The sequence below is a fragment of the Copidosoma floridanum genome, unplaced genomic scaffold (assembly GCF_036245765.1).
Source record: "Copidosoma floridanum isolate Cflo_tuat_1 unplaced genomic scaffold, Cflo_Japanese_pri ptg000007l, whole genome shotgun sequence".
Classification (NCBI taxonomy): Eukaryota; Metazoa; Arthropoda; class Insecta; order Hymenoptera; family Encyrtidae; genus Copidosoma; species Copidosoma floridanum.
This window is the reverse complement of record NW_028321884.1, coordinates 8,111,614-8,122,977: the sequence shown is the minus strand read 5'-3', so window position 1 is coordinate 8,122,977 and position 11,364 is coordinate 8,111,614. Positions and strand designations below refer to the sequence as shown.

The 11,364-nt window shown below is 37.1% G+C and overlaps 2 protein-coding genes across 4 annotated transcripts; one reads left to right on the top strand and one right to left on the bottom strand.

Moving 5' to 3' along the window:
• The first annotated feature begins 1,397 nt into the window (after positions 1-1,397).
• Positions 1,398-6,333, top strand: Elp1 (elongator complex protein 1). 2 transcript variants are annotated; one of them, XM_014364109.2, is made up of 10 exons: positions 1,398-1,931; positions 2,012-2,440; positions 2,512-3,003; positions 3,082-3,296; positions 3,374-3,795; positions 3,862-4,909; positions 4,989-5,182; positions 5,259-5,654; positions 5,723-5,941; positions 6,023-6,333. In XM_014364109.2, the coding sequence occupies exons 1-10, from the start codon at positions 1,470-1,472 to the stop codon at positions 6,091-6,093; spliced, it is 3,948 nt and encodes a 1,315-aa protein (XP_014219595.2). In that variant the 5' UTR covers positions 1,398-1,469; the 3' UTR covers positions 6,094-6,333. The 2 variants fall into 2 exon arrangements, with proteins under 2 accessions (XP_014219595.2, XP_014219597.2); XM_014364111.2 differs by having other exon boundaries at positions 1,874-1,931; positions 2,017-2,440.
• LOC106647617 (G2/mitotic-specific cyclin-B) lies at positions 6,329-11,187 on the bottom strand. Of its 2 annotated transcripts, none has more exons than XM_014364112.2 (5): positions 10,595-11,187; positions 8,174-8,833; positions 7,847-8,086; positions 7,651-7,769; positions 6,329-7,564 (listed from the first exon to the last, which is right to left on the bottom strand). In XM_014364112.2, exons 1-5 carry the CDS (start codon positions 10,622-10,624, stop codon positions 7,324-7,326), a joined length of 1,290 nt encoding a protein of 429 aa, XP_014219598.2. In that variant the 5' UTR covers positions 10,625-11,187; the 3' UTR covers positions 6,329-7,323. The 2 variants fall into 2 exon arrangements, with proteins under 2 accessions (XP_014219598.2, XP_014219599.2); XM_014364113.2 differs by lacking the exon at positions 10,595-11,187 and adding an exon at positions 10,014-10,352.
• Positions 11,188-11,364: the final 177 nt, after the last annotated feature.

The following is an 11,364-nucleotide window of genomic DNA, read 5'->3' as shown; positions in this document are numbered from 1 at the left end:
TTTCTTCAGTTGTCTCTTTTCAACTGATTAATTTGTGCTTACATGAGTTAATGGTAAAAGGTCTGGAGTATTGTAATTTTGTAAATATTGTCGATTTTATGAGCCATATAAGATAAGTAGAATATTTATGATTTTGGAGGTCGATTTTAAGGTAAAAGATAAATTGGTAACTTGCCGCAAGTAGCATAAAAAATGTCAACTATTTATTATCTATCTATAAGATTAGTTGCGGCTGGTTTATAATCAATAAAGTGACTTTACTGTAAATAGCAATAATTATTTGGATCAGCGCCATCTAGCGGTATTTATTTTTTGGCCAAAAGTGGCTCCTAAAATTCTGAATCAGAGCAATCAGGATTAGAGCCATTTAGTTAATTATAAACGAGCCGCAACTCATGATGAAGCTATAAAATGAAAAAATAACGATACGTGTGTTTTTGGCGGCAAGTTAACAATTTATCTTATGCTTAAAAATTTATCTTCAAAAGTACAAACACATAGGAGATCAATTTTTTGGTAGAAAATAGATTGTTAACTTGCCGCCAAAAACATACGTATTGTTATTTTTTCATTCTATAGCTTCATCATGAGTTGCGGCTGGTTTATAATTGACTAAATGGCTCTAATCCTGAATGCTCTGATTGAGAATTTTAGAGGCCACTTTTGGCCAAAAAATTAAGACCGCTAGATGGCGCTGATCCAAATAACTATTGCTATTTACAGCAAAGTCTTTTTGATAATTATAAACCAGCCGCAACTAATTTTGTAAATAGATAATAAAAAGTTGACTTGGTCTGTGCTGTTTGCGGCAAGTTTACAATATGTTTTTTACCCGAAAACTAACCTCAAAAACCATAAATATTGTACTTATCTTAAAAGGCTTATAATCGACAATATTTACAAAATTACAATACTCTAGACCTTTTACGAATACATGTGTACCTATAAACAAATGCACCCTCGAGATATTTTTTTCTCCTTAGGGTGCGTTGATGCGTTCAGACGCATTCTGGAATTTGTGTGAAAGAACGAGTGCGAAAGAGAAGGCGAATGATCCTTCATCTCTCTCGCACCCGTGTGTATTCAAATGGATTGCAGATTGCTATTGACGTTACGTCTAAACGCAGCTTATACGCTCAAACGCACGTGTAGACTACTCATCTCTGCACGTGTATTTCGTACCCAGCCGAGCTACCTGTACATGGCATGTAACCCAAAACAATGTATGAAAAGTAAATTTAATAAGCTTTTTGAATGAAATTATTAGGTACTTATGTATGCTTCTAACCATACATAAACTCTAATATTTTGTGACAATTAAATGGTGAGTATTCGGTGTTACTTGAAATATTATAATGGGTGTGTTTTAAAGGCAGGATGTTATTTTTTCAGAAGGTAAACACTGATAAAATTAAGTTTAACAAGTGTAACTATTGTATGTTTCCAATAAACTGTGTGTGTTGAGAGTCATGAAGAATTTAGTGGTAGAGACTCAAAAAGTGAATGTTTACAAAAAAAATTACTTTCAATATGGAAACATTGAAGAGCTCCAAGTCACGTACTACAGTTGTTACAATCCTGACAACGACAGGTACTACTTCATTGATGATTATCAAAACATTTTGGTTGTCATTGATGCAACGAGCGACATAAAGTATATCCAGCAGAGAATAACCTTTGAAAATGAATATGCTAGAACTGTTGGCATTGATTACTGTGGTGTAAGTGAGGAAATATATGTTGCCACTGATGTAGGAATTGTTAGTTGTATTACTCATATTGAGGATGGTAAAATCAAGTCTGAGGAAATTGCAGAGTTCCCTACTGGTTTACAATGTGTGAAAGTTAGTCCTGATTATGATATGGTTGTACTTGTCACCAAAGATGACACAGTTGTTACACTTACTCAAAATTTTGACATACTCACTGAGGTACTCGTAATGATTTTACAAACATTTTTAGTATATTGTTTTGTTTTTCTGTTACAATTAACACAATTTAATTTTGCCAGGTAAGCTTGAGATCTGAAGAATTTGGTCAACAGCAATTCATTACAGTAGGCTGGGGTAAGAAGGAGACCCAGTTTCACGGATCCGAGGGTAAAGCTGCAGCAAAAGCCAAATCAACAATTAGTGGTAAAACTAAGTTGGATGATGGTAAAGCAAGGGTAACATGGAAAGGAGACGGTTCTATGTTTGCTGTTAGCTATATTGATCAGGAAAGCAATGCTCGTAGACTGAAGATTTTCAATAGAGAAGGAGTATTGCAGTTTACCAGTGAGTTGATTGATTGCTTGGAGGGTATTCTGTCATGGAAACCATCTGGAAATCTTATAGCATCGACTCGTAGATTGCCAAATAAACATACAGTTGCTTTCTTTGAAAAAAATGGACTATTGCACAGAGAATTTACTCTTCCTTTTGACAAAAAAAATATTCAGGTATAAGCCTAAAATTTTTATAACTTACTGAATCCAAGTAAAAAATATTCTTTTTAAATGTTTAATTTTAGATTATTGACTTGATATGGTCAAGAGACTCTGACATCCTTGGAGTCTGGTGCAAAGATCTTGGCAGCGGCGTAATGATGATTCAACTTTGGGCAGAGAAAAATTATCACTGGTACCTAAAACAGACAATAACCTACCCTAAAACCATCAAAGTTCATCACGTAATTTGGGGTCGACAGACACAAAAGGATCTAATGATACTGACCTCCAAAAGCAGTACAACCTACACTTTCTACTGGTCCACATCACACAGTCGCGGGAAAAGTCTGACGGATAAGGCTGTGGTTGGCGTAATAGACGGCAATGCGGTCCTTGTAACTTGTTTTCGAGATTGTGTAGTTCCTCCTCCAATGGCTCAACAAACATTGGAGTTCAAGGAACCTGTAAACGCCATTTCTTTTGCTCCAAATAACGAGGAAAGATTTAAAACCGACACAAATGATTTCATGGTCGTTTTGAATAAAAACAAACTCATCCATTGCCAATACCTAAACGTACGATGAAACTGTTACTTTTGTTTACAAGAGCTCTATAAATGAACCCGTGGTTTGATTATATAAACGATGTTTTAGGAATCATGGGAAAATCAATACATTCAAAAGAAAGCCTACAATATCAATTTTCAATTGGAGGACACCAACTGTTATTCTTTCCATTTACTTCAGCATTTACTCTGGTACAAGCCAAATATCCTTTTATGCTCTATATCACTGGGCATGAAGAGTTACTTGTGTGAAATATGCTTGATGGACATTGAAGGTCTTGACACTATACTTTTGGATGCCAAGTAAATATTTAAAATAATTCTGTATCTCTTGTGAGTCTTGTAACAAAATTAATAATTTGTTTTCGTATTATTGATAGAACGGTACAGGAAATGCCAGGTCATATCCAGCACATGGTACTCAATTCGAATGCAACAACAGCCTACATTGTAGTTTCAGGCCAACTCTACACCTATGATGACATTTGCGGTGTTCAAAAATCCAATCTACAATTGACCTCTGAGACCACGGACAAACAGATGCTGAAGATAGAATTTATGAAATTTGCTGACGAAGAAGTGTTAGTAGCATTGACACGAAAGCATATACTATTTGTAAATGGCAAGCAAGTTGCCAACAATGTTACCTCGTTTTTCGTGCATTCCCAGTTTTTATTGATCACGACGCTCCAGCATGCGCTCGTGTCTTTCAAGTTGGATGATCGTGGCCTAAAGCAGCTGAATAACGGAGCATTGCTGAACGTTCAACCTTGGGAAAACAAAAATGTTCAGAAAAATCAAGGTAATTCACCTTCATGTCGTTAACGTATCACGAGAAAATAATCTTACTTTTGTCCTTTTATGCTAGAAATAAACGTAAGACGAGTCGAAAGAGGCTCTCTGCTAGTCACATCCGTGTCCGGGAATTCGCGCACTCTTTTGCAGATGCCAAGAGGCAATTTAGAAACCATCGAACCTCGAGCTCTATCTCTTGCTATAATTATCTCACATCTCAACAGCCTCAATTTCTATCAAGCCTTCGATCTCATGCGCCGCCAGCGAATTGATCTCAATCTCATTTACGACTTCTGTCCCGAGTCTTTTGACGAAAATATTGAGAAGTTTGTTGACGACTTGGACAATTCCAGCTGGTTGAGTCTGTTTCTGACAGAACTGAGGGACGAGGATGTCACACGAACCATGTTTTTAGGCAGTTTTCCAGACAGAGATGTCAAAGACGTTGTGGGTAAGACGGAGAAAGTTTGCAATAGCCTCAGGACAGTCTTGGAGAAAAAATCGAACAAGTTCATACAGCCAATCTTGATAAGTCTGGTGAAGGGTCAAAAAAAAATCGGCATAGAAGCAGCACTGGCCAAAATCAAAGAACTAATGGAGACGGACGAGAACGATAAGAGTGCCGACGAAGCATTCAAGTATTTAATTTATATGGTGGACGTGAACGTGCTGTACGATATGGCGCTGGGCATGTATGACTTTGACCTTGTTATGTTTATTGCTGAAAGATCTCAGAAGGATCCGAAGGAATACCTGCCATTCTTGAATAATCTACTGGAACTCGACGAGCACAGCATGAAATATGAGATCAACAATTACCTAAAGCGCTACGGCTCAGCGCTAGAGCACATAGTTCAGATACCAGAAAGATTCGATGAGTGCATGAAGTTTATAGAAACTCACAGTTTGCATGCAAAAGGTCTAAAATTCTTTGACATCAAGAGCAACGAGTATAAAAAGCTGGCCCTGAGTTATGGTGAGCTCTTAGTAAACATGTCAAAGTATAAAGAAGCCGGTATTATGTTTGTCAAAGCGGCCAATTATGAGGAAGCGTTGAACGCTTTCAAACAGGCGGGTAGCTGGCAAGACGTTATTTTTTCTGCCATGAAATTAAATTTAAGGTAATATGATGAAAAATATTGTGATAACATTTTATAAATGTTCGTTTAATCCAACCATTAATTTAAACATTTATTGCAGCGGTGGACAGTTGACGGAACTATACTCGGAGCTGGTGACTCAGCTACAGGAAGAAAAAAGGTACAGGGAGGCTGCACTAATATTGTCAAAATATCTTGACAGATCGGAAGATGCAGTGGCTACATTGTGCGAAGGGAGGTATTGGCATCAAGCATGGACTGATGCTTACAGCATGAAACGCGAAGATTTGATAGGTAAATATTCAACCGGCGTATATTATTGTGTTTCAAAAATTATGCCGATACATGCACGTTAAAACTTGGTTTTCAGAAACGCACGTTAAACCTGGGATCTTAGATCATGGCGAATTCCTTTTGTCACAGCTAAAGGAGCACCATGAGCAGTATAAAAAGTACAAAAACCGCCTGGCAGTCGTACGGGAGGCCGCTCTGAACAGACAGCAGCAGCAGCTCGAACTCGGTATAGAAGAAGAGTCAGGTCGCGGTGAATTTAGCGATCTGGTGAGCGAAGCGACGAGCGTTGCTGGATCGATCGTTAGTGGAAGCAGTCGTATTTCATCACGTTCTGGTCGCAGTTATCGTTCGAGTAAGAATAGAAGAAAACACGAAAGGAAGCTACAGAGTGTCAAGGAAGGTAGCGTTTACGAGGACCTGGCGCTTATAAGGGCATTGCATAGTCTTGTCATTCAGGCTTATGATACGAAAAGTAAGTAGCACTTGGTAGCTTAACGATACCATGGGATGTAGTGTTAATGGACTTTATTTTCGTTTCAGATAAAATTAAGTCGATCTCAGAAATGCTGTTGTTCATTAATAGTGATCATTTGGCAGAAGAATTGTATAAGGCAATGAAAAATTTTCTTAAAGATATTCGCGAAAGCAAGCGTGAAATTTGGCCTCCGGTAACCGAGAAGAAAGACCCTGACAGCGAGCTAAACATACAAATGAATTCGCATTCTTATACAGATATGACGTCCACCACAAATTTAATTGGTACGGATTTTTTTTCTTTCTTTTTTCATTCAAATTTTTTTTATTTATACTTTAAATATAATGAAACTTGTATTTTTTCAGAACCGCACTTGTTACTAGCACCTGAAGACAAACCGTGTGATTGGGAACTAGATATATTCTCGTTTTCTTAATGTGATATATGAAAATGTAAGCGCAACAACTAGTTAACATCTGTTTTAGGACTTTCACCTAATTTTTGATGAAATATTCCAAATTTCATCATGTTTTACTTCAATGTTTTAGCATACAGAATTTTATACAAATTTGTAAATGAGTTTTTTTAAGATCAGGTTTAAGCTCCTATTTTTTTAAAGACAAAGTCATGCTGAACAATTTTAGATTACAAGGAATTAAAAAAAACAAAAATAGTATGATTGGCGATTTTATTTACAATCAAACTTACATTAGAAAATTTCTCACACACATCAAGTGTTCGGTCACTGCACTCACTGCTTTAAAAACTGTAAAACCATACAAGAGATTTCAATGAAGTGAGAATCGATTCTATCATAAATCACAATTTATTATTGCAAACATATATTATGAAAGTTTCAGTAGAAACTGGCATTCAATTCATATTTTTTACGTATGCTTAGAATCAAACGTGCATTTAAAAAACATCTTTTTTAGATATCAGTTTAACTGTAATAAGGATTTTTCGAATTTTTTTTCAAATATTCTAATTTAGATAAGGCTATGTCGATTGCGCGTTGGAAAAACTTATCTGAATATATCGAAATTTTATTACTTTAACAGTTCGTTTAAAAATGAGCAATATTAATTAAAAAATATTATGGATAAAATATTAAATTCAACGATCTAAAAATATTTTATCAAACTGAAAAATACACAAAAGTGACAAGAGTTGTCAGTTTTCGTTGGAACAGTAGTTAAAACCAACTGCTTTATAATGCACACTGAAATTGACACCATATAGCAGCCATAAGTGTTTTAATAATTTAAACTTAAATTTTTTTTAATATATAATTGTTTATCAAAATATTTAATTATACTTTACTTAAAAAACAGGGTATAATTGAAAAGTACTAAAAAAAAGGTATTAAAAATTACGTTATAAAATACACCTGTGGCTCTAGCTCATGAATAATTTTGAATTGTTAATACTTTTTCACTGATCAAGTTTACAAGTTTTTAAAGTCAGACTTTCTCTTGACAATGGCACAGATGTATAACTGTAACCTACTCATTCTGACAATTTCTTGTTTGTTTATACTGCCTAAACGGCACCAACAATAAGTCATTCATTTATATTATCAAATTTTCGTGCATCGCAACTAAATGTAGGGTTGAATCGTACTATGTTACAAAGAGATAATGATATAGGACTGCATGTAATTGACCTAGGTAGATAGCTTGATTAATGTTGGAGACTTTAGTTCGGGTCGGACGCTGACGGCCAAGTGTTTTGGTTGGGAATATTTTCTCCTCACAGCCTGGAATTTGCTTTTTTCAGAGTTGATTATCAGCGTAGCGATTTCCGACACTACAGGCAATACATCATTCAACTTGTATGTGCTGTAGTGCACCAAAGTCTTAGTCCATATGACTTCGTTTTCTTGAGAAGAATCATTTCCTAGCATCCTGTATCAGAAAAAATTTGTTTTTTTGAAAACTTTATCTTAGTGAAGCAAACACATAACTCAATTAAGACCTACTGTTAAACTTACAAGATAGACAGATACAATGCAGCAGCTGCAATCAAACTAGGAGGGTAGTGACAGACTTCATAATGTACTAAACACTGCTCCAAAAAGTATTTAGCCAGTGTATGGTGAACTGGTAAAGCCTACACATATTTAATTGTACATTAAATTTCTATCTGTTGAAATTTATTATTGAAAAGTTTGAAAAATAAAATTTTACTTTTCCAGCTTTGCTGTATCTTCTGAGGAAGTGTAAAGGTAAAGGTCTTCCAAATGAGAAATCAAGGCTTTTTATAATGATCAATTCCATTTGCAAGATTTCACCTTTCGTGTAAGTATTGTCAGCAATGTACACAAAATCGCTTATGTCTGGAGAGTACATTTCTTCATACTTGCTAGCTATGAACATAGCTGTTATACCAACCAATTGTAGCCTTTTGCGAGTGATCATCTTGAAAACCTTAAAAAATACAAAGAAAAGTCATTTAAACACTGTAGCTTGTAATTTTTTGATTAGTTAGTAATTTAAAAAATTCATCAAGATTACCTGTAAAAATCGATCAATAATAGCAACCGTTAGATACAGAGTCTCTTGCATTAAGTGAAACTGTTCATGGACCTCGATTAACCAATCAATGAGCACGCACCTCATCCTTGGAGTGACTTCCTGACCCTGTAGAAAATTCTTTTTTATTGGAAACTGCTCCTCTAACATCCGGTAATGTTTGTATATATCATTACTGTAGATGGAAACGAGAATAGGATTGTTTTTATCCTCTTCGTCAATATCCTCAACCAAAACTGGATCAGAAATATCAGTGTCCTTCTTTGATGGACTAACAATAACTTCCGTTTTGTTGTCATTGGTATCGATTTCCGCTTTTGTTGGGCCAGTTGCAGGCTGATGTTCATTATTGATGTGCGCTCCAGTCTTGACAGTTGGTTTTACTGCTGGCACTTGGACTTGCTTGGGAGGCACTAATTTTTCAGCCTTCTCAGTTTTCTCTACCTTAACGGAAATCTGTCGTGTTACCAATGGTTTTTTCAGCAAAGTTTTGCCGTCCTTTAGACTACACTTTCCTGTCAGTTCATTTATTCTTTGGATAACAACTTTATTGCCAATTTCTCCCAGAGCAGCTCTTCTTATCTGTCCAGGTACCGTTGTCACAGATTTAACATTTTTCGTATTTTCCTGGTTGCTGGGAACCTAAAAGTTTTTGATCAAGATGATTTCGTTTTTTCTTATACAATATAATACAAATGATTATTTTTGATGAGCCAATAATTGATTTAATCAAATATGATACATCAAACGCAGGCAAATAAAAAGCGCACTACAGATGTAGATGTTCTTAAATGAATGTTAGAGGACTATTACACTTGAACATCTCATTGAAAAAAGCATACTGGTCGGTAATGTACATACTAGCAACGATTTGGTAAATCCTACTTTTTATTAATTTTCATGATCCAAATTAGATTTTCAATATAATGCTGCACGCGTAAGTTTTCCTATACCTAGTCTGATTTCAATCATTGGAAATTTTAACTTTTACAGCTACTCGCCCTACCAATTGTATATTAGTCTCATCACCTGATGGATTTCAGTTTTCCGTTAACTACTAGATAAATTTTAAATTTTTATCACTCTTAGTTTAAGCAATTTACCTAAGTACACTTATAGAGATCGAGTGGTCATCTCTATAAGAGAGAGAAAAAGGGGTGTTTCGTCCCGAGAGCACGCCAGGACTCATCAGTATAAGGCTGATGACGTGCTCCCTGCCTTAGACACAGAAGGGGTGTGGGCTTAGACTAACTCGATCGCGCTTATACTTATAATGAATCGTGCGGGAATTTCGCCGCTTGACGGGAGCGAACTATTAGGGGCTTGGCCAGTAGAGCCTGAAGCGCGAGAGATGTGAGACGCCACACACTTATGGTTTCGTAGTTTTGATGGGAGTACTAATGATCCAATACACACTTGCCATTTTAGCTTTTAGCTTATAAAGCAAGATTCCCGAACAAAATTTATCTTTCCCACTAGAATCCTTAAAAAGGGCGCAGCGTTTTGAAAAACTTTAAAATAAAGAAAACAATTTATTACGATTCACGACAAGTAAGGCTTGGGGAGATTTTGAGTTTCTTTAACTTATTCAATTTTCTGGTGCGCTATAAAATAAAGCGAAATTATTTCAAGAGACTGTTTGTAGGTATGCGTTCAGAAAATATAAAAACAGTGTGTCTAAAGGTACGACCTTCCGACTATCGACGTGTAAACAATCAGCTAATGAAAATAGTAAAATACACAAAACAACCGCGAATTTCGCCCCTCGCGGGGCGAGGACACACAAAACATTTAAAAGACAGTAAAATAGGTAAATGCTCACCCCAAAAAACTTGGACATTTTTACCAAGTAGAGTTGCAAAGATGGATCTTAAGGTGCAGACGTGCAACGCCGAAAGTCCAACCGACTTTTAAAGAATGCGAGAAAAAAAAAAAAATAAGATAACGCGCGCGCGTTCTCTCTCTCTCTGTGTATTACATTGAGGAAAGAGAGAGAGACGGACTGGAATATATATAGGTATGCGGCAGCAGTTAACGGACACAACTGTAATCTCGTGAAAAATTTGAAAGTTGCAAGGGTATGCACACTCGCGCACCTCTAAGGAGTTGATAACTCACACGACGTATATACAGGTATATCTAACCGCAGGTCCGAGCTCGGTGGTTGATAACCGTGATTGGTGATATGAAAAACTAACGTGCGCTATTGGACGGTATAGCGGCTAGACCTTTTAAAAACTCTTTCTCTCCTTGTTTATACACCTATATGTGCACACACTCACGTAACAAAAGTAATGAGAGTGGGGAGGGGGAGTTTAAACTTCCAACGGTCGCCCGCCAGGTCCCTCCGTCTCTTTTCAAACGATCATTACAATTATACCGACTTGCTTCATTGAAACTCACCTGATTAAGGGCTCGAGTCCTCGACGCCATGTCGCTCCCTCGGAAAATAATGTCACTTTTTCACCCTGGACTCCTTATGGGGAGTAACAAACTCCTGCGCGTAGATGGTACACAAAAAATATATATGCTTTTGGTAACGCCGCGTGCAGTTGGTCGACTCGTCGTTGTCCACGTTCAGACTCTTCTGATACGAAGACGAGGTTCAAACTTGAAAGCGATGTGAAGAGGGGAAAAAAAAGAATACAGGCGCGGAAGGTGATTGGAGAGTTCTCCGTCCTGCGTGCTCTAAGTAATATTTCCCTCAAAGATGGTCGTGTGTGTGCCGATGCTGCGCGCGCTTTCTCTGTACTGGTACGGTTTGAAGCTGGGAACTGTGAGACTTCCAGCCTGAGAGCAACGGACACTTTTCCCCTCTTGCCGGGCCAGTATAAAGTTATAAACTGCTGAGAGCTGAGAGCGAGGCTGAGAGGGGATGTCGTGTTGGCTGTTATAAGGGTGTGGCTGAGGTGCGTCCCTTTAATCGACGTCGTCCGACTTCAATGTGCTCCATTTACCAACTGCAGTTTCAACGAAGCGTCCCAAGTCCCAAGCGATCTCTTTTTGTTGTTTGAAATTTTTTCCGCACGAGTACTCTTTCTCTCTGCGACTGGCACCGGAAGTTTGCCGCGAGAGTGACCGACGAATACCGAAAAGTTACGGTTATGACTTTTGAATTTTTTCGTGTGTGATTAGGGACTTTAGGGGTTGGCGGTGCGGGGCATTAACGTAAT

Coding starts and splice junctions, on each gene's coding strand:
- LOC106647617 (XM_014364112.2), bottom strand. CDS start 10,624: ATGGCGTCGAGGACTCGAGCCCTTAATCAG. Junction 8,087..8,173: donor TTATTGATCGATTTTTACAG/GTAATCTTGATG, acceptor GTATTTTTTAAG/GTTTTCAAGATGATCACTCG. Junction 7,565..7,650: donor GCATTGTATCTGTCTATCTT/GTAAGTTTAACA, acceptor TTTCTGATACAG/GATGCTAGGAAATGATTCTT.
- Elp1 (XM_014364109.2), top strand. CDS start 1,470: ATGAAGAATTTAGTGGTAGAGACTCAAAAAGTGAATGTTTACAAAAAA. Junction 5,183..5,258: donor GAAACGCGAAGATTTGATAG/GTAAATATTCAA, acceptor CTTGGTTTTCAG/AAACGCACGTTAAACCTGGG. Junction 5,942..6,022: donor GTCCACCACAAATTTAATTG/GTACGGATTTTT, acceptor GTATTTTTTCAG/AACCGCACTTGTTACTAGCA.